Raw genomic sequence first — 22,557 nt, forward strand, 5'->3', positions numbered from 1 at the left:
AACCGTCAAAAACATTTACATGTTTGGTTGTACATTGCACTTTTAATTTGTGCACTTTTTACTATAATGCACTTTCTTTTTGTAACTTTTTAAGTTTTGCACTTTTATATCTTTACTCTTTTCTTATTTAATTTTCTTATTTAATTTTATTGTATGACATGTTTTTATGTGAAGCACTTTGTGTCTGCCTCGTGTATGAAATGTGCTCTATAAATAAAGTTGCCTTGCCTTGCGTTGTGGATCATTGATAATAAACATAGATGTGGATATGCAGCTTATATGTTGGTGTGTGTGTGGACATACATGCACGAAATTGAATTTACCCCCCCCCCCCACACACACACACACACACACACACAAAAGACATGGCTTATCATGGGTGATAAGGACTCCCGTAAAAATATTGTTGAAATAGGCATGCCTTGTCTGTATTTCCTTTTCTGTATTTCATTGTGCATAACTTTCCAGTAGTTGCCACATACAACATCTAGACAGTTGACATCTAGCCAGGACATCAGACACTCGCCGGTTTCCTTGTTCTGCACTGACGTCAGTACAGCAAAGAGAGGAGTGTGGCTGTTAGCGTGACAGATCCGTGTGAAGCGGTCGGGGAACAAGGAAGTGGCAGCCAACCGACTGAGTTGGACGTGAAACAAGACGTTTTCCCTGAATTTTCCCCTCGATTTCAGACACGGTAGGTTTGTTCAAGTATCTCTCTATGACTTTGAGGTGATGGGCGCGGTGATTGTTTTCCTAGATAGTCTGCTGTTTGCCCGAGCATCGTGTGGATGAGGCTGAGCAGAGAAAGTGAACGTCGCGATGGTTCTACTACCAAACAAAGAAATATACCATACATTGTAGACCAGAGGATGATACATCATGTGTCCTTCGGTTGGGACTGAAGGGGGCTAAATGTTGCTGATGCTTGAAACATTGTAGGCGATCCATCATCGGCGCTAGACCGTAGCAAAGTCGCAAATTGGCAAATAGCCATGAAACAGTAGACTAGACTGGACATCACATTTAAGAAGTGGGTGATATTATTATATTAGATCGAAATCATTGAATCATTTTCCAATGCTTCAGGCCTATATACTAATTACGTTTAAACTTGGATTTGATGACAATCTAAATTCAATAGAAATGTCCTCGTAAAAACGCAATGAACTAAAGACATGGTCTCCATTTGTAGAAAGGGAGATTGTTATTCTTTCACGTGTTGAGGTTTGTTTTTAGGCTACTTTTTGTTTGTGTTGTGGTGACAACGCGTGTAATGCCAAAGGGGTTCTGTTTTGTGGAGTTGAGTCATGCAACATTCACAAATCTAGTGCCAGCAACCGGGCTGAGGTGGAATCTTTCCCAATAGTGTCCGACTGCCCTTGGCGTGGGGTAACTGTCAAACTGTCCTTCACAGTTGGTGGTTGGCTTCGCAACGTCATGCTCCCCAAGTCAGGCACAGTACAGTATTCATACGCGAATAAAATCAATTTGTCCTTCCTCTGCCCTCCGCTAGACATGCGATCCCCACAGCAATAAGCAAGGCGCTGTACGTTCCTCTCACTGCTGCTACGTGGAAATATGGATGGAAAGTTTTGAGCTACTGCTGATCTACACTGCCTGGAACTCGGTCCCACACAACGTTTTTCTTTTTTTGCCCTCGGCATTTTAGAATAAACCCTATGGAGACAAGACAACACGGATCATAAGAAATGAGAATGTGAGATGCTAAAGCCTGTTGTCTTTTATCTTAGGTGAAGAAAACAAACTCTTCTTCTGGGGGTATATTCCAGCCTCTCTGCCATGAGGCTTGGTATTGAGCTAACAGGGTCCTCGGGGTCAGAGATGAGCTGCAGGTCTTTGTGTCGGTCACTTGTCTCCTGCTCCTCGTCCTCCTCCTCGTCCTCCTCGCTGTGAGATCTGCCCATCTGCTGACCCGATAGCCATTCATCACCATCGTCCAAATATGGCCCCTGTGCCCCCTGGCATCCGTTTCCTGGCCTCCTTCAACAGGGACCAGTGGTGAGTCTGTCTGTCTGTCTGTCTGTCTGTAGTATATACCTCCACAACTGTCTGTCTGTTGTTCTCTGTGTGAGTCTCTGTCTGTCTGTAGTACATACCTCCACAACTGTCTGTCTGTTGGTCTCTGTGTTCTGTGTGTCTGTGTATGTCTCTGTAGTGTGTACACTTTATACCTCCATGTCTGTGAGTCTATTTGTCTGTCTGACAGTCTCTGTGTCAGTTGTCTGTCCATCAGTCTCTCCCCCCCCCCCCACACACACGTCTCTCCATGAGCTGCTGACATTTTACTGACATTTTGCTGGTGACATTTTACCAACAAGATGCAGAAAAACACTTGCAAGAATGCTCGGTCCCCAAATGTAATCCGTGTATTCGATAAATACACGTGTTTAAATGTGTAGCCTTCGGCATCAGTAAAGCATCAACTGAAGCATGATCAACGTGAAGTTTGATCAAATCATGAGCGGTGTATCAATCAATGAACAAAGTCAGTGTGTTCCTAATACTGAACTAGGCTTTCCAATGCCACTGATTTAACGGAGCACGCCTGAAGTCTGCTAGTGGCAGCAGTATTTCTGAGGGTGTTGCAGTGCCTCTCCTCTGCAGCTCAAAGACCAGATGATCGTGTTTCTCGTGATGTGTAATACCACAGCCGTGTCAGTCTTGTATACTTGACATTCTTCCAGTGTGTGTGTGTGTGTGTGTGTGTGTGTGTGTGTGTGTGTGTGTGTGTGTGTGTGTGTGTGTGTGTGTGTGTGTGTGTGTGTGTGTGAAGGGGTGAGGGGAGGGGAGGGTCTATCGCTCTGGGCTTGTCCAGTAGGCTACACTCTGTGATTATCCAAATCTGTGCAAGTGTGCTTCTCTCATGGGTTGTGCAGTCACTTGTAAATGTCACATCATGGAGAGACGTGTGTGATGGGGGGGGGGGGGGGGGGGGTTGTCTGGTCTGGTCTGCGAGAGTGTCTGGTTGTGTGCCTCTGTGCGGGTGTGTATTGTATGCTTTCTGCCTCGAGACATTGGCATGTCTAATGTAATTATGCGTTTCATTCTGCGAGAGAGTTAATTGGCCAGGCCTTTACAGAAGATGACAGAGCACGCTTCCGTAAGCTGCCACACATCGTATTCAGTTAAATATAGCTTCAAGTACAGCCCACCGCTGTAAATGGTATACAGGAAAAATGTCTCTATTTACTGACTCACGCCAGGGTATTCTTGTCGACTTACATAAAGATTGCGTATCGCTCAATGCATTAGCAAAAGAAGAGGAACAGAGGGGTGTCCATGTTACTGAGTCAACCTGGCTGGAGAGAGTGGTGTGAAGCGTTGAGGCATTTCTCTGTCTCGGGGTTAATCACACTGTGTTGAAATATATTGTTATTCAGAGTTTCGATGGCTGCAATCAAGGTCATAAACCTTTGTCCTAATGTGGCCGGTCACTCAGCGGTCTGTTTCTGCCCTCTCTGTTGTTGAGAGAGGGAGGAGGGGCTGAAGGGGCCTGGGGGTCTGTGGGTCTAAGGGGGTGGGTGTCAAACATCCCAGTGCTGACGTGTTTTACTGCTGTTAGAGATGATCCACTAACTGTCTACTTTCTGAGGAACACAGCCCAACCTCTGCCACCCACACACACACACACACACACACACACACACACACACACATGCTGGCCAGCTGTTACAGGAGTGCATTGAGCTTTCCCTTTAATTTACTTTTGGCCCCAAGTACTGGTTCAGGTTGTTCTATGAGCTAGTTCATTATAATTCAAGTTCTAATTCTAGGTAAGGTTACTTATTATTGTGTTTGTTTTTGAAGAGCTTAGAGTTACAGTAAATCTGGCCACTCATGATCACTCTTTTCACTGACCTGGTTTCAAACATGCATACCTTCTTGAAGGTGTGCCCAGCTAAAGAACTGACGTGGGGTGTGTCAAACACAGGCAAACGCGGATTTGTTTGCAGATATAACACAAGTTGGTGGCAAAAATGACAGAAAAAGTACACCTTTACCATATATTGCACTGTGTACAATGGCATTTCACAAAGATTAGGAAATATCGTCTATTCATTGTGTATCCCTTGTGTGTCTTGGCCTCACTCTCCTTAAGTAAGTTGTCTGAGCATTCATACCTTTGTATTAAAGGTTTATTATCCCGAGTTTCATTGTAATATAATAATTAAAGCAGTCAGTCCGGCCAACAGGTCCAGAGTCCAGTGGTGCTCCCACCCACTCTCATTCTCTCTGCTGCCCTCTGCTGTTCTCTCCCTGCAGGTACAGAGCCTTCACCTTCTGCCTCACCTTTCTGCTCTACACCAGCTTCCACCTCTCCAGGAAACCCATCAGCATCGTCAAGGTAAACACACACACACACACACACACACACAGTATCAGTACCTTGAGGACAGTATAATATCTACTGTACAAAGGACTTCCTACAGCATACGCACTCGACAGTATACATTTCATACCACAGGTGGCTAATGCAACCTGATCTACATGACCTCAATGTGATGGTGTGTGTTACGATGGATCAACATGGCAGTCAGCCAGCCAGTCAGTCAGTCAGTCAGTCAGCCTCTCTCACAAAGCACGGCTCTGAGCGGATTAGCCATTTACGTAACGGTGGAAAGACTGATGTTACCATCTGCCTTTGCTTACCTCTGCCCTGTAGTATGGAGTATGGCTTATTGAGATGAATGTACATTTACAGCTACATGTACAAAGACATTTTCAAATCATGAGTAGTGCGTCAATCAAGGAGCAAAGTCAATATGTTCCTAGGCTTTTCAATGCCACTGATTTAAGGGAGCACGATTGAAGACTGCCAGTGGTCAGTCAGCAGTATTTCTGAGTGTGTTGCAGTGCCACTTCTCTGCAGCTCAAAGACCAGATGATTGTGTAATAGCAGTGTCAGAGGGAGAGGAGGGGAGAATCTGTGGCTCTAGGCTACACTGCATACAAACTATGCAAATCTGTAGCAAGCCTGCTTCTCTAATGGGTTTGTCACTCACTTGCAAATGGTAAGGAGAGACCTCAAGCCCTCGTTCTGTGTGTGTGCGTGCGTGCGTGCGTGCGTGCGTGCGTGTGTGCGTGCGTGTGTGTGTGTGTGTGTTTTAAATGATTGTGATTGTGCTTGTTCCACAGAGCGAGCTCCACAGGAACTGTTCGTCTCTCAGCGAGGTCTCCACATCCAGTAGTGGCCAGCAGCTGCCTACCCTCCACACAGATGTCGACTGCAGCTGGAAGCCCTTCGGTTAGACCCCACTCATCTCTCTTCTTTTCATTCTCTCTCTCTCTCTCTCTCTCTGTCATCTTCTATCTCTCTATTGTTTTCTCTCTCCTTTTCGCTCTCTCATTTTCTTTCTCATTTTTTTCTCTCTCTCTCTCTCTCTCTCATTCCAATGATCATCTCCTTCATCTCTCTCCATCTGTTTATCTCCACTTTCTCTCCCTTTTCTCTCTCTCTCTCTTGCCCCTTTTTCTTTTTGCATCTATCATTTGTTGTCTCCACTTCTCCCTCTAGCCACCTATCTCTCTGCCCCCTCTTCTCCACTTGGGACTATTGTTATTGTTGTCTGTGCCATAAACAATAGCAGGAGCCTGTATTCAGATGAGTGGCCTGAGTGGCGTTTGAATTGATGTCATTCTTGTCATGATGTCATGCAAACAAACCGTCCTCCCTCCGTATGCAGATAAACATAACTACAAGCAGCTGCTGGGAGCCATGGACTACTCCTTTCTTTGTGCCTATGCGGTGGGCATGTTCCTCAGGTAAGGCTAATGCTAATGCTAGCAGCCATAGCCATCAACAGCTACATTCCAACCCAAACTAAATAGGATAGAAGACGATAAAGCGACAGCAAAGTTCACACAACAAATGCTGTGAGACATGGACTCTCATCTCAACATAAAACCATTTATTTTATTTTATTTTTATTACAAACTTTGAATTGGAATTTCCCTTCATAATATCAATAACCGAGATAAAAGGAACATCCACCATTCACCCACCATTATCCAACTGTAAGCCGCCATTTTAGAGAGATAGTGACAGCACGTCTGTGTGGGTGAGAGCTGGTGTAGAAGAGGCACAGTGGAGTCCATTTGTCCTGTTTAGCTCCCGGGATATGATGTCAGCTCCAATGGCGTGATTGTCTAGGAGAAGCTGTGGACCAGATAGGAGTCCAACCCACCCGCGTTTAACACAACACAGTTCAGCATAGTTCACTACAGCAGGCTGTTGTTGATAACCTTCATTCTGCTCAACGTGAGCTGGACACACTAAACCCTCTGTCCCAGAGGCAAAAAAAACTACCTTTCATCGCTCTATCTTCTCGCCTTCTCTCGCTCTCTCTCTCACTCTCGCTCTCTCTCTCTCTGTCTCTCTCGCTCTCTCTCTCTCTCTCTTTCTCTCTCTCACTCTCTGTGTCTATCTTTCCCCATCTTTCCCCATCTCTCCCCATCTCTCCCCCTCTCTCTCTCTCTCTCTCTCTCTCTCGCTCTCTCTCTCTCTCTCTTTCTCTCTCTCACTCTCTGTGTCTATCTTTCCCCATCTCTCCCCATCTCTCTCTCGCTCTCTCTCTCTCTCTCTCTTGTATCTCTTTGTGTTACCATGTACATACAATGTCAACAGAGTGCGTTTCAGACCCGTGGTTGTTGCATAACTCACTGCGCCTCGGCAAGGTCAAATGCCCTCGAACCAAGCCTGTGTGATGTGTTAAATGTCGTGCTATAGAGACAGTCATTGTGTTGTTTTTGTTGTTTAAAAAAAAAAAAACATGCTCAGATGAGATGAATTTGCAAAGTGGCAGGAAGTTTTAATTATTTTTTAAACGGGTAACATTGATTATATTGTCGAGTATGTTCATACAGTAGTATCGCATGTACAGTACCAGTCAAAAGTTTGGACACACCTTCTCATTCAATGGTTTTTCTTTATTTTCATTATTTTCTACATTGTAGATTCATATTGAAGGCATCAAAACTATGAAGGAACACATATGGAATTATGTAGTCAACAAAAAAGTGTTAAACAAACCAGAATATGTTTGATATTTTAGATTCTTCAAAGCAGCCACCTTTTGCTTTGATGACAGCTTTGCGCACTCTTGGCAAGGTGCGTCCAAACTTTTGACTGGTACTGTACATCTAGTGATGTGGTTGATGGAGCGTCTGCATTGAAGCCGGTTTGTCTGGCGCTCCAGCGGTTTTACCTCACGTGACGTCCTCACTGTGTGCCCCTGCAGTGGCATCATCGGCGAGCGGGTACCTATCCGGTTGTACCTGACGTTTGGCATGGTGACCAGTGGCCTGTTCACCGCTCTGTTCGGTCTGGGCTACGTCTACAACATCCACAGCCTCGGCTTCTATGTATTTGTCCAGGTGAGACACACACACACACACACACACACACGCACGCATGCAGACACACACACAGACGCGCGCACACACACACACACACACACACACATATGGAGACACACACACACACACATATGGAGACACACACACAGACACAGACACACGCACACACACAGACTCACCCACACAGACAGACAAACACAAGTACACACACAGACACACACACAGATACACACAAGTACACACACACCCACACACCCACACAGGCGGTTTCTATTGGTCTCAGCCCAGTCTCATGTCTCTGCATCTCCCTGTCCTCCTCCTCAGGTAGCCAACGGCTTGGTTCAGACCACTGGCTGGCCCAGTGTGGTCACCTGCATAGGGAACTGGTTCGGCAAGGGAAGGTAAGGCAATGGTCCTGCACTGATGTTCTGGCGAGAAGACTGCTTCTATAGGCTGTTTGTTATGGTCTGGTCATGCTGACTATCTGGGGTAATACAGCGGGATAGAGATTCGACTTCTTCAGTCTCTGTGGATTAGTTAATGTTAATGATGTAGTGTTGAAGTTAAGATTACTATTGTAACCCTATGATATCGTGTTGAGGTTAAGACACTATTGTAACCCTGAGATATCGTGTTGAGGTTAAGACACGGTTAACCCAGTAATAACGTGTTTCAGGCGGGGTCTGATCATGGGACTGTGGAACTCCCACACCTCGGTGGGGAACATCCTGGGTTCTCTGATCGCAGGCTACTGGGTCTCCTCCAACTGGGGCATGTCCTTCATCGTCCCCGGAGTCATCATCGCCCTCATGGGCGTGGTCTGCTTCTTCTTTCTCATCGAACGTGAGTACCACACTGGCATCGGTTGGAGGAGGAAGAGGAGGAGCATGGGGAAAGTGGGAGAGGGTGGGGTTGTTTTTCCATTCGGAAATGAAATGGGTTCTAATCTGATGTGGGTTCTGTCCCTGTAGATCCCAATGATCTGAGAAGCATCCATGAACAGAACCATACTTCCAGCAACAATGTGAGTATGAGGGATAGACCGTGTGTGTGTGTGTGTGTGTGTGTGTGTATGCCCAGCGTGCCGTCCCTCCCTCCCTACCTCCCTCCCTCCATCTCGCTAAGATAATTATGTTGTGGATTTGTTGCCATTTTGTGTGTGTTTTTATTATTTATGTTTGTTTGCGCTGTGTACTGTATCATGACTGGGGGGGGTCATTGTTTTGAACACGCGTTGTCAGACGGGGTGAGACTCGCTTCCATAGCAACACATCTGTCACACAATGCGCGGGCAACGGTCTCTATGACAACTGTCGCCCACTTGTGCTCTTTGCGTAGCCGTGGAGCACCTGAGCGTCTCCGGGGAGCGTGGGCCGGCTCCGTTAACACACCTCCCCACGGTCACACACCTCCAGGAAAAAAAAAGTGATACAATATGATTAACTCTTATGACGGGGGTGGATTTCCATTCCGAATGTGATTAGGCATCGTTGTCTGGATTGACAGGAGCCATTTTCACTCCCCTGCACTGCTTTGGCCTTCATGGAAATGGTCTTTATACAGGTGGTGTGAGGTACAAACTCAGAGGTAGCTCCACAGAGACTCAGTTACAGGATGGGGGCTCATTAACACAATGCTATGTCAGTTAGGTATGTTAGTTAATTTTTGTTTATGTTTTTCATTTCGCAGAGGTCAACGAAGAGGAGCAATGGTCTGAATGGACACAAGGAGTTATACCTGCAGTACAAAGGAGGAAAAGCACAGGTGTGTGTGTGTGTGTGTGTGTGTGTGTGTGTGTGTGTGTGTGTCTCTCTCTCTCTGTCTGAATGGACACAAGTTGTTATACCTGCGGTACAAGGGAGGAAAAGCACAGGTCTGTGTCTGTGTCGGTCTGTGTGTGTCTCTCTGTCTGAATGGACACAAGTTGTTATACCTGCGGTACAAGGAGGAAATGCGTGTATATGTGTGCATTGTGTGTTTATATGAAAGCGTCTGTGTGAGAGTGTTATTCACCCATCTTCCTCTCTCTCTCTCTGTCTGCCAGAGCTGGGACACAGAGCTGCTGCTTCCCAGGGACAACGGTGCGTGTGTTCCTGTGCAGCAGTTGGTGGTGGTGAAGAGCGAAGAAGAGCCTTCAGCCATCAGCTTCATGGGAGCGCTGCGCATACCGGTCAGTCAGCGCCCACAACAATATCATAAACACAGCTCACTGTTAAAAGCACAGGAGGATTGAGGCACTGCAATTTCATTAGGTTCCAAAGGCTAGTTTAGAACAGCTAGTTTACATAGGCTAGTTTAGAACATAGCTAGTCGACACAGGCTAGTTTAGAACATAGCTAGTCGACACAGGCTAGTTTAGAACATAGCTAGTCAACATAGCTAGTCGACAGGCTAGTTTAGAACATAGCTTGGGTAGAAGAAAGAAGCTTGAAATACAGGAAAAATGTAGCTTTAACAGTGGCAGACAGCAAAACATTCTTCGACTTTCTTCTGCATTCTGTCTACATTCTTACCCCTCCATACCATGAATGCCCTTTGAACATTCCTTTCCCTCTGTTTACATTTTCTATGTTACATTCTATTCATCTCCTCTTACATAAACTTGATTTAGACTTAAAACATAATTAATTTAGCCTCCCGTTACAATGGCTCCCCTCACAGAGTGCCTCTCCATTGACTGGTGTATTTGTCCTAGTGTGCATCATGTGTGCCTTGTCCTTGTCTTTCTAGGGAGTGATAGAGTTCTCTCTCTGTCTGCTGTTTGCTAAGCTAGTCAGCTACACCTTCCTCTTCTGGCTGCCTCTCTACATCACCAAAGCAGGTATGTAGAATACAGGGTTGTCTGGTGTGTGGCTGAACCAGCTCAGCCAGTTGTATTGTCTGTATTAGCCTGTGGATTTGGATTCTTCTGTGCTGGAAGGTATTTGAGATATTAAAGGTAGTCCCTCTCTTTCTCTTTCTCTTTCTCTTTCTCTTTCTCTCTCTCTGTCTCTCTCTCTGTCTCTGTCTCTCTGTCTCTTTCTCTGTCTCTCTCTCTGTCTCTGTCTCTCTCTGCCTCTCTCTCTCTCTTTCTCTGTCTCTCTTTCTCTGTCTCTTTCTCTGTCTCTGTCTTTGTCTCTCTCTCAGCTCACCTAGATGCCAAGAAGGCTGGGGATCTCTCCACCCTGTTTGACGTAGGAGGGATAGTCGGTATGATGCTCCTTTTTTAATCTCTTCAATTGTTTACTCATGGTTCGTTCATATTTCATAAAGCTCAAATATGTGGCTTTTACTAACTATAGCTGTGTGTGTGTGTGTGTGCGTGTGCGTGTGTGTAAAGGGGGGATTCTCGCTGGGGTAATCTCTGATAAACTGGGAAAGAGAGCCACCACCTGTGCAGTGATGCTGCTTCTGGCCGCTCCTACAGTAAGTTTCTCTCTGCCTCTCTCTCTCTCTCTCTCTCTCTCTCTCTCTCCCCTTCTCTTCCTTTCTCTCTCTCCATCTCTGTCTCCCTTCGTTGCCAGGACAATGTTTACACTCGAGATCTTCCATACTATAATTCATCTGCGCATCATTGTGTGTCATTTTGCTATTATCTCAATAAATGACTCCAACAATACGTGTCTCCGTCCTTATAAACGTATGAGGGACACGTTTGACGTGTGTGTCTGTGTATTTCAGCTCTACGGCTTCTCCATGATCAGCGAGTTTGGAATGGGGCCTACTGTCGGTAAGGATCAACTCCGGTTCTACTAGTATCAGTGTGTGTCTTTCCCTGTCAGGAGCTTGGTTGGTGGTGACATCACTCATGGTGAGTGAATCATGCAGTAATGTGTTGTTTGTCTCCTAGCTATGCTGCTGGTGTGTGGAGGACTAGTGAACGGACCGTATGCACTTATTACAACAGCAGTGTCTGCTGATCTGGTGAGTGTGTTTGTGGGTGGTCTTACTGCCTTTGTATACAAATACCCATATTGTATTTTTGGTAGCCTTTTCTTCACAGAAGCATGTTTTATTTAGTTGGCCATGTAATCCTTTAGGACTTTATGAATGTACGGGCTTTCCTCTGACCTCTTCTCCTGTCCCTCTCTTTGACCTCTGGGGACCCCAGGGGACCCACAAGAGCCTGAAGGGCAACGCCAGGGCGCTGTCGACTGTCACAGCCATCATTGACGGCACAGGCTCCGTGGGTCAGTGACTCTAGCTACTAGGTCCTGTAGAACATGACCAGGGGGTATAGTTAAGTTAGTTAGGCTCTGAGTCTGTGTTAGTAAGTTCGCCAAAACAGTTCGCAAGTTCTGGCAATCGGTAGCCTTGCACTCTTGAGTTACTCCACACTAGTCTCTGATGTAATCCCGCTTTGCCACCAAAAGCTCGCCATTCGATGGCGCCGGTTGGGGTATTTGAAGTTGTGAGGAGTGAGTTTATCGTCTCAACTCGGTGACATTACGAGAGAGTAACAGAGCAGAGTCAGCATCTCTCAACATTGCCAAGGGACTCATTTGATTGTTTGATGTGATTTAATTGGGTTGTGAAGCTGTTAAAGTACGCAGTTTTATCAACTCACTCTTCTCCTATGTGTGTGTGTGTGTGTCCCTCCAGGTGCTGCAGTAGGCCCCCTGCTGGCAGGTGTGCTGTCTGCAGACGGCTGGAATCAGGTGTTCTACATGCTGATGGCAGCTGACTTCCTAGCTCTGCTGGTGGGTGTTTATGCTAAGCTAACACTAGTGCACTTCCACAGCCATCTGTCACTAGGTGTCATGTAGCATCAGGATATTAGAAATGCAGTGCTGGGTTTGACTGTCCATGACACAGATAGATGATTGCATTGTGTCTCAATTTAAGATGCACACTGTTATGTCCTAATAACTAATAAACTCATTTGTGTGTGTGTGTGTGTGTTTTGTCTGGTGTGTAGCTGTTGCTGCGGCTGGTGTCGAAGGAACTTTTCTCTCGAAAACCCCGTTCCAGCACCATTGTAGAGTAAGTGCTGCTTTTCTGCATCTCGTATCTCGTATCTCATCTCTGTGTTTACGCTCATAGATACATAGATAATCAGATCATATTCCAGATGTATTTAGCAGCATGATCCAGGCTTTATATTGACTAATATGAGTGATGTTTGGTGTTTCCCTCTGGTAGGATGAAGGAGCACTGAGCACTTTGAGATAACACACACACACACACTTTCTCACACACACACTCACTGTTGTGCATCTAAACCACTTCTCCCAACCTGGACTGGACCTTGAACAGGACACAGCTGACATGGACCCCTCCTAAACCAGGAACTACACACACACACACACACACACACACACACATCTTGATCAGCCAGACATAGAGTAGATGGACACAACCTGTAGTGAGAGGTCTGCTGTTCACTGATGCAAGCTTGACTGTACCTCCGTCCATGAGGAAAGGACGAGACTGAAGTATTGTCTACAGGACGTCCTGCACAGGTTAATGGAAACAAATGAAGATTCAGCAGGGATGAAAAAGCCAGACCACCTGAAGTCCCTCTGGCTCTGAACATGCCTGTACCACTGCAACCTTTTACACTTGTTCTGCAGCTGATAAAAAAGCCTTTCGTATATATATATATATATATATATCACCCTTTGCCTTCCTGAACCAAAGATTGTGGGTAGTATATTGTAATTTATTGAGGAGAATGTATTTTATTTTTGGAAAATGTTAAATTATGTCTTTCTGTTCTGTGGTGGTGTTTTGTCTATTTTCTCTGTACAAGACGAAATATGAAGGTACTGATATTTGTATTTTTATACAACCGCCAAATGATGGTGAGGTCTTTGTTTTTCGGTCTTTGCCGGGGACTTGAATGCTATGAATGTAACATTTGTATTGGAGGAGCTGAGACACTATACCAACCCCTGCTGATATACGGAATACACAGTCCTATCCAGCTATATTTATATGCAGTGCAATGTTGAGAAATAAGGGTGTTCTTCTATAGATGTAGAAGAGACCAAATTTCATCCCAAACATTAATCGCTCATCGAGTCAGTTATGCCTCCATTACTTTTTTTTTAACGTCTAAAGTTCTTTATGTTCCGATAATGTACGCACCCTATCCCCCCCCCCAAAAAAACAAACAAACAAACAAACAAATGCTTGACAAAATTTATAATGGTGTACTGTCATGGAGAAGTATGTAATTTCGTTATATTCCCATTACCCTTTCATGATGGTGTATTCAACAAATTGCAACTTTCTTCATGCGGAGCAGAGGCACATCTTGGTAGAAGCTTAAAGGTCTGCTGAGTAGCGTACATATCATCAGTGCTTCAGTGCTAGTACTTGAAATACATTTGTGCCTTTTTTTTCTTTCTTTTTTAATTATTATTGTTTTGTTTGTTTGGTTGTCGCGGAGTGTCTTTGTCAAGCTGTCATAATCTTACCAGACGCCGGTACAGGTCCAGGGTAGCCTATTGGTGACAAGTTTCCATAAGTCCATTTGTAAATATAACTCTTGGTGAATAATAAAACCCAAATAATCTCCTTTTTTGACTTTGGTCCCCATGTGTCATGTTTACAGTAGTTCATTGTTAAGGAGGGTTACGCAGGTTAATCTGATCCAGGTCAAGAGCCTGCTGGGGGTGGCAGGTGTCAGCCTAAATGACCACACTTCTGGCTTCTAGACCTCCACTCAATGACACAGGCAGACATGTACACTCACACGCGCGCATTGCGTACACAGACGCGCGTGAGTGGGGCAATACACACATACACACAGACACAGACACACACACACATACATACAGTGAGAGAGATGGACAATATTTAATGCGTGCACACAGGACTGAGTCATCATAGGTCTACAGACATATGCCATATATTCACACTCCAAACACAACACCAGAGACCTATAATAGGCTAGGCACAACCTGTGCCTTTATAGCAGTACGTTATAGTCAGCAACATCTATATTTTGTAGTTAAGAACTTAACCTATAACATAACAAACAAACTCCCATTGATTGCGGTTGTGCCTAGAATTCAAGTGTCATGATAAAGGATTGGTGGCCAAATGCTAATTGGATTTTTGGTAGATCTAATTAACCCATTGTTTACCGGAGAGATGACGGTTCCCTTCTTTTTGTGATCCTTGACAGAAATAAAATGCATTAACACAAAAAAAATAAGTATTTATTCAACATATTTATATAATAACAGGATTTTATGTCTCTGAAAATGAATGGTAGCCGTCGACAGACTGCAGGGACATTGGGGTTGTGTGTGTCGGCGACCCAGGCAAATCTTTATCGCGTTGTCTTGCGTCCTTGAGGAGCCCCGTAACTATGGCGATGAGAGAGAAAGAAACCGTATAATCCCTGCTCTTCAATTTTCCCACAGTGTGTGTGTGTGTGTGTGTCTGTCTATCTGTGTGTGTGTGCGTGTGTGTGTGTGTGTGCGTGCGTGCGTGCGTGAGGGGGAGAGGGAGGGCTTGAGGGAAGGCGAGGGTTTATGAGAAGCGAGATACCCAGATGACAGAGAGAGATGTTGTCGAAACGCTAACTTCATTTACCGATTCAGAGACTCTCCGGGGGTGTCCGACTCAACCACGGAAAGCACGGAGCGGTATCCGGCAACCCGAAACCTCGGCTGCGGCGAGAGAGAGAGATGGGCACCGCTTCGTCGTCGTACCGAGTGATATACCTGGACGTCGATGGCAGAATTCAGAAGGTAGCTGTCAGTCAGTCACTCGTTACATTATACCGCTGGATATCATCAACACTTGAGCGTTCAACATGAAACAAGGGAAAATGAAAGCCCACATTTGTACATTTTAATTGCGTGTGGTAGAAACAATCATGTGTATTTGGAATAGTCTACTGTTTATATTATTATGATGGCATCCCACTTTTAAGAGAGAGACCGAGAGATTATGTTATCGCTAAGAATTTAATGTTGATTGGGCATTAGCTACACTGATTGTCATTCCTGGGTTTGTTTTCCCACAACAATCATCTGCATTAGTGACTGTGTGTGTGTGTGTGTGTGTGTGTGTGTGTGTGTGTGTGTGTGTGTGTGTGTGTGTGTGTGTGTGTGAGAGAGAGAGAGAGAGAGAGAGAGAGAGAGAGAGAGAGAGAGAGAGAGAGAGAGAGAGAGAGAGAGAGAGAGAGAGAGAGAGAGAGAGAGAGAGAGAGAGAGAGAGAGAGAGAGAGAGAGAGAGAGAGAGAGAGATCCTTAAAATGTAATTGAGATGTCATAAACCTGCTTGGAATGGTAATGTTTGATTGCTTGTTGATGCAAAAGTTAAATTCTGGTGAGCATGAAAAAGAGCATTGGACCATACTAATGACCGATAACATTCTCTAAATAGAATGTTTTTTGTGCTCCTCTGAAAGGCTGTAAAATAGAGACTCGAAGAAAGAGAGAGAAGCCAGGTTGAAGATTAAGTAAGGTTGAGAATTAAGTTTGAATGGCTTTTAATGGGCAATTATGCTGTTTAGCCTACTATACCTGGCTGAATAGTTGTGCAGTGTGCACTAATCTGGAGCGCTGGGGTCAATTCCATTTCAGTAAAGACCAAGTCCATGTAGGAGGTTAAATTGAATATTAATGGCATTATCCAAATCTTGAGTTATTGAATAGGTATTCAATTGAGCTCCTGAGTTTAATCCACATTTAATTTCTTAAAATGAGAAATGCCTTACCCTAACCCTAACCTTAACCTTAACCTTAACCCTAACCCTAAACCTAACCCTAACCCTAACCCTAACCCTAACCCTTTTTGACTGTGGCTTCATATTCCACTGAATTGAACAGACGTGTCATAGAGCCAGCCATTCATTCTTATTATTCCACATCTTACAGTTTCCCAAACTCACTGAGCCGGTTTGTCGGACACAGATTAAAGCTAGTCCCGGATTTAACAACATTTCTCAAAAGGGGAAAAATCTCCATTGATGATGTATTCTAGTCTAGGATAAGGCCTAGGCTGTGTCCGGGAAACCAGCATAAACCACTGTATTGCACTTCTCCCAAACTGCACTCCATTTCAATGACCTGCCCCAGCGAGGTGAGGCTGAGGTCCCGTCCAGAGGTTTGTTTACGCAAACACCCAGGTGAAGTGGAGAGGACAAGACAGAGGCCGTAGTCGTAAAGAGCCTGATAAACACTGCTATGCCTCGGCGGCCCTTTGCATTTATTGCAGCCCGGGTCAATGTTTATGGAGTTCACTCTCAGAGTCTGTATTTGTGTGTCTGTCTGTCATTTAGCTGACGCTTTCATTCAAAGCGACTTACATTGCAGTGAGTTCATCAATTTTTCAGTATATAGGGTCCCAGCGGGAATCGAACCCCCAACCTAAGTGTTGCTAGCACCATACTCTACCAACTGAGCCACAGAGGTGTGTGTGTGTGTGTGTGTGTGTGTGTGTGTGTGTGTGTGTGTGTGTGTGTGTGTGTGTGTGTGTGTGTGTGTGTGTGTGTGTGTGTGTGTGTGTGTGTGTGTGTGTGTGTGTGTGTGTGTGTGTGTGTGTGTGTGTGTGTGTGTGTGTGTGTGTGTGTGTGTGTGTGTGTGTGTGTGTGTGTGTGTGTGTGTGTGTGTGTGTGTGTGTCTCTCTCTCTCTACAGCTCGTTGTTGTTCTGCCATTCAATGACTTGACACAGTCCCAGGCTCGAGGTCTGTGTATGAGCTCTTGTTGTTGATTTTTGACGTTGATCTGTTTATTCGTTGATCATTGGTCATTTGCTCCTGGGGTGAAAACATGGTATGGCGCCTGTCTTTACTCCTTAACTCTTCTTCTCTCTGTCGTGTCCTTGTGGTGACGTTTCTTCTTCTCCACTGTTGCTCGCTAACACATGTACGCACGCACGCACACGTGCACACACACGTGCACACACACGTGCACACTACAGTCACAGTCTCTCTCACTCTATCCCTCACTCTCACACTCTCTGCATTCCCTCCCTCTCTCTCTTTCTCTCTCCCCCTCTCTCCCTCTCTCAACTTTTCACACTCTCTGAGGATGACTTCCCTTCAGACTCAATTAGAGAGGTCTTGATGTATTCCTCCCACTCTCACACACACACACACACACACACACACACACACACACACACACACACTCACACACACATGCACACACTCGCACGCATGCATGCATGCACACACACACACACACACACACACACACACACACACAGACAACTCACACAGGGATAACAGCTGGGCACATATGATCATACAGCATCGTCAGGCTGTACACAAGAACCCATGACCTCCTGGTTCTCTCATCTGGGAACCAACCAGCTGGACTCACGATAAAAGCCTCACTTACATGATGTATGTATGTCTATCAGTCCCTACCTCTGTTTCCCTTCCTCTCTTCTCTTCTTCCCATTGGGTACTCTTCCCATTGGGTTCTGACCTGGACCTGAATTGTAACAGTATGTGTCCTGTCATGTGGACAAAGGAATAGAAGCTCCATGTGGGTTTAATTTCTATTACATAAAGTCATAAAAGATGGTTGCTTTTCGCTGCTGGGCAAGATGATTTGCATGATGTGCAGGTTTCATGCGTGACTGTGTGTAGTTGCCCGTATTGTGTTCTTATCCAGTGTTCTTATCCAGAAACAGCTTTGCATGCTTTATTGTTTCGGCCTGTGTGTTCCTAGATTTGAATATGGTATTTCCTTGTGCGCAGTTTGATCCAGTGAACAGGTCAGGGGAGCTGTTTTGTCATGTAGATTTGAATCCTGGTTTAGGCACATCGAAGCTGTGTGAGAGAAAATTATAACAGTGTTGATGAGTATTAGCCCACAAAGAGGAAGTGGTAATTTATTAGGTGGCATTGAATATTTATAAACGTCCATGTCTGGTTGGACATCAGTATCATGTGGTCTTAGTTCCTCATATCAAAGAGTACACACGTATCCTCTTTAGCTAATGAGAGCTCTTCAGTCTCCTCTCGACTATTAACTCTATCAAAGCTGACAACATCTGAACAGACGCTACATGGAAATCCACTCAGAAAAGATAATCCACACTGATACACAGATACACACAGCTACCCACCGATAGCCCCAGATACACACAGATACCAACCCATACCCCCGGATACACACAGCTACCCACGATACCCCCAGATACCCCCAGATACACACAGATACACACAGATACACACAGCTACCTCCAGATACACACAGATACACACAGCTACCCACGATACCCCCAGATACCCCCAAATACACACAGCTACCCACCGATACCCGCAGATATACACAGCTACACAAGGGGAGGCTGGTGGATATGGAAATCGGAGGTCGGGCTCATTGTAATGCATGGAATGAAATGAGGAATGATATCAAACACACATGTATGATACCATTCCTCATTCCATTCCATCCTCTGATTTCTACCTCGACCAGCCTCCCCTGAGCTACACGCTGCAGCCCATTGGAAAGAGAGAGCCCTCATGAAATGAAACTGGGTCAGGGGTAAACACTCTCTTTGTCATCTCGCATCTTCAGATAGGACTGAACACATGCGCAAGAGCTCTCCTAGTCACGTGTGTGTGTGTGTGTGTGTGTGTGTGTGTGTGTGTGTGTCTACATATATATACATGTGCACAGCAGACGTGTGTGTGTGTGTGTGTGTGTGTGTGTGTGTGTGTGTGTGTGTGTGTGTGTGTGTGCGCGCATCATTGTACATATGGCAGTGGTCATGTAGTAGCCTACTGCAAAATCATTTCTTTTCTTCTATCAGTTGAATTGAAATAACGTCCCCAATGAAAAGACCAATCATCCAGAGTGAGCAGTCAGATGTGTATTGTATTAAGGGTCAATAGTCCAATTGTGCACATACAGGTAAGTGGCCCTTTGCCAATGAGTTCCTGGGTTTGACATTTCCCTCTCTCAGACACCTGTGACAAGCTGCCATTAGCAGATTTCTGAAGTGCTCTCTGTCTTCCACACATTTTTCTCCCTCCTCTCGCCCTCCTTCTCTCTCTCCATCTCCACATCTCACTCCCTCTCTGCACTCGTTGCCCTGGTTGCTTTTGTCACCTATGTTCTGTGGTTTTGTTGTTGTGCCTCTCGATGGCACCACAAATAAGAGGCATCAGATCAAATCAAACTTTATTTAAATAGCACGTCATACACGGATGCAATACAATGCGCTTTAGAGGAACATGAATGAAAACAGGGAGAGAAAATAAAAAGGAATAAGGCCTTTATTTATGTGGGTCAAGAGTAATGAGTCGTTCTATGGCTTATACAGGGAGAGAGGAGAGGAGAAGAAAGGAGATGAGAGGAGAAGAAAGGAGAGGAGAGGAGAAGAGAAGGAAGGAAAGCAGAGGGGAGGAGAGGAGAGGAGAAGAAAGGAGAGGAGAGGAGGTGAAAGGGGAGGAGAGGAGAGGAGAGGAGAAGAAAGGAGAATAGAGGAGAAGAAAGGAGAGGAGAGGAGAAGAAAGGAGAGTAGAGGAGAAGAAAGGAGGGTAGAGGAGGAGAGGAGAGGAGAGGAGAGGAGGGCAGCGGAGAGGGGAGGAGAGGAGAGGAGAGGAGGACACTGGAAAATAAATGACCGACTTGTCACTTTTGATGATGACAGGCATTACCACACTCAACCTTGTTAGTAAGGCTGTTGAGTAGGGGCCAGGATTTTTTTATGACCTTGCTCTGGTATCTGCATCTTGGTAATCAGAAGGAAAGCCCTGGGAGCAGGATGGGAGGTCTGCCAAGCCTGGTTCACACAGAGGGTCTGTTCCATTGACATCAAAGGAACGATTTAGAGGGTCACAATCTGTTACTTCACACTATGGATTTGCAATAGTTCAATGCAAATAGATTTTCTCCATCATTACTTTCATGGTCAGTCAGCCCGTCCGCATGCACCTCGTCTAAAGTGGGCTTTATTACGCTCCTGTTAATCTGTTGACTCTATTCACCCAACTGTACTCTGGCGGAGGTTAAGTGGGTTTGGAGAACAGGTTGATAAATAACTCAGTCTTGGAGGTTTATTGCTGCTGCCCTGATCATTTGGAAAGAAGTCCATATCATTTATCATAATTGTTGTTCATATTCTCTACTTACAGTACCTGTCATACATTCCTACTACTTTCGATTGCGGAATGTGGTTTCTTTTACAGTGTAGCAAGGAGCAAATGCTGTTTATGCTATCATGTCAATCTGTAGAGACTCAGCCAAGCGCTACAGTAACCTCCTATATATATATATATACAGGGTATATATCATGAATTCTATATCCTATGTGCTGTATCATCATGAACATGTTGCGTGTCTTCTGCCTGTCTTCCCTCAGGTGGTCTTCAGCCGCTTTTGCAGCGCGTGTGACATAAGGGAGTTGTTCTGCTCTGCTTTAGGCCTCCCAAGGTAAAGACCTAGTTCTCTTACATCATACTGTAACAAGGTAAAGACCTAGTTCTCTTACATCATACTGTAACAAGGTAAAGACCTAGTTCTCTTACACCATACTGTAACAAGGTAAAGACCTAGTTCTCTTACATCATACTGTAACAGGGTAAAGACCTAGTTCTCTTACACCATACTGTAACAAGGTAAAGACCTAGTTCTCTTACATCATACTGTAACAAGGTAAAGACCTAGTTCTCTTACACCATACTGTAACAAGGTAAAGACCTAGTTCTCTTACATCATACTGTAACATGGTAAAGACCTAGTTCTCTTACATCACACTGTAACAAGGTAAAGACCTAGTTCTCTTACATCATACTGTAACAAGGTAAAGACCTAGTTCTCTTACATCATACTGTAACAGGGTAAAACAGGACAATGCTAAGTGGGATGCTTAGGTAGACCCAATGCTGATGTCACCCCATTAAAGTTGTGATTTAAAACTGTTAAGGTGAGGATTAAGGTTAGGGTTAGGTAATGGTTATGATTATGATTAAGGTTTGGGTCAGGGGTTAAGGTTAGGGTTCAGGGTAGGGTCGTCCCAAGGATGTCACTTAGCAACTACCAAGGTAAAACCCTCATCTCTTCTGTTCTACCATCATTTGCATAGAATAATAATTCATGATCATCTAGACTCTAGAGTGTTGGTGAAGCCTTTTTCTCAGAATGAGTTCCACAAAATGTCTTGATGTGGACATATATTCTTTGATAATGTGGACAAAATTAGGGTTTGGCCTATTTATTTCCCAATTCTTGAATCGCTAATTTCCTTACCTTGTTTCCTTCATAACCACTGGCATTGATCAGGAAAAGTCACATTCTATTATATTATTTCATGATGTGGACACAGCCATGTGGTCACAATTAGTGTTTCCCAAAAGTCTTGAATAGCTTGAATATCCTTACCTCATTTACTGTACTCTCACTGATCTGAGATGACTTGACTTGCCTAGGCTAAAGCGATATGATGGGAACCTATCCCGTAGTATTAGAGCTGAGGACAAGGAAGACATTGAGTAGACATTGAGTAGACATTGAGTAGACATTGAGTAGACATTGAGTAGACATTGAGTAGACATTGGGCAGACATTGAGGAGACATTGGGCAGACATTGAGGAGACATTGAGTAGACATTGCACAGACATTGGGTATAATTGGGTAGACATTGGGTATAAATTGTGCAGACATTGGGTAGACATTGGGCAGACATTGGGTATAAATTGTGCAGACATTGGGTAGACATTGGGCAGACATTGGGTAGACATTGGGTAGACATTGAGTAGACATTGCACAGACATTGGGTATAATTGGGTAGACATTGAGTAGACATTGCACAGACATTGGGTATAATTGGGTAGACATTGTGCAGACATTGGGTAGACATTGAGTAGACATTGAGTAGACATTGAGTAGACATTGGGTAGACATTGGGCAGACATTGAGTAGACATTGGGTAGACATTGAGTAGACATTGGGTAGACATTGAGGAGACATTGAGTAGTAGTGGGACACGTCCTCAGCGAGAGAGTGTCCCCACTTCCTGCTTTGTGTTTTGAACAGGAACATCAATCTGTCTCTGCTGGACTCTACAGGAGCCATGGTGTCCATCGACCCCACCATGCCACACAACTCTGAGAGGTATACGACACTCTTTAGTAATATGTGACTATATTTGACCAGAAGTGACCATGCCACACAATTCTGTAGTAGAATACCCTACCTGATTGGTTGATAGATTTATATTTTATTTAAGCGTCATTGCACCTTCTGGGCAGTGCCCAGCCCATATGGTCTCATAAG

The 22,557-nt window shown here is 44.9% G+C and overlaps 2 protein-coding genes across 2 annotated transcripts in view; both read left to right on the forward strand.

The window, feature by feature from the left end:
- The first annotated feature begins 588 nt into the window (after positions 1-588).
- Positions 589-13,887, forward strand: slc37a1 (solute carrier family 37 member 1). The gene is made up of 20 exons (XM_083681783.1): positions 589-694; positions 1,752-2,019; positions 4,285-4,366; positions 5,158-5,266; positions 5,706-5,784; positions 7,260-7,395; positions 7,702-7,778; positions 8,054-8,220; positions 8,349-8,401; positions 9,067-9,141; positions 9,422-9,547; positions 10,108-10,198; positions 10,504-10,566; positions 10,697-10,782; positions 11,038-11,086; positions 11,207-11,280; positions 11,468-11,546; positions 11,959-12,056; positions 12,275-12,339; positions 12,499-13,887. Exons 2-20 carry the CDS (start codon positions 1,964-1,966, stop codon positions 12,512-12,514), a joined length of 1,581 nt encoding a protein of 526 aa, XP_083537909.1. The 5' UTR covers positions 589-694; positions 1,752-1,963; the 3' UTR covers positions 12,515-13,887.
- A 1,102-nt stretch (positions 13,888-14,989) lies between these two features.
- pde9aa (phosphodiesterase 9aa) overlaps positions 14,990-22,557 on the forward strand; it is a 19,771-nt gene continuing 12,203 nt past the window's right edge. The window contains 4 exon segments of the mRNA XM_083682495.1: positions 14,990-15,062; positions 20,645-20,715; positions 22,278-22,304; positions 22,306-22,395. Of these exon segments, the coding sequence (XP_083538621.1) occupies positions 15,000-15,062; positions 20,645-20,715; positions 22,278-22,304; positions 22,306-22,395 (251 nt within the window). The 5' untranslated portion in view covers positions 14,990-14,999.

The sequence above is a fragment of the Argentina silus genome (genome assembly GCF_951799395.1).
Source record: "Argentina silus genome assembly, chromosome: 12".
NCBI lineage: Eukaryota > Metazoa > Chordata > Actinopteri > Argentiniformes > Argentinidae > Argentina > Argentina silus.

What these genes read in the sequence shown, in the direction of transcription:
- slc37a1 (XM_083681783.1), top strand. Translation starts at nt 1,964, where the DNA reads ATGGCCCCTGTGCCCCCTGGCATCCGTTTCCTGGCCTCCTTCAACAGG. An exon ending in AACCCATCAGCATCGTCAAG is followed by an intron (nt 4,367 to 5,157) that starts GTAAACACACAC and finishes CTTGTTCCACAG; the next exon opens with AGCGAGCTCCACAGGAACTG. An exon ending in CAGCAGTGTCTGCTGATCTG is followed by an intron (nt 11,281 to 11,467) that starts GTGAGTGTGTTT and finishes TGGGGACCCCAG; the next exon opens with GGGACCCACAAGAGCCTGAA.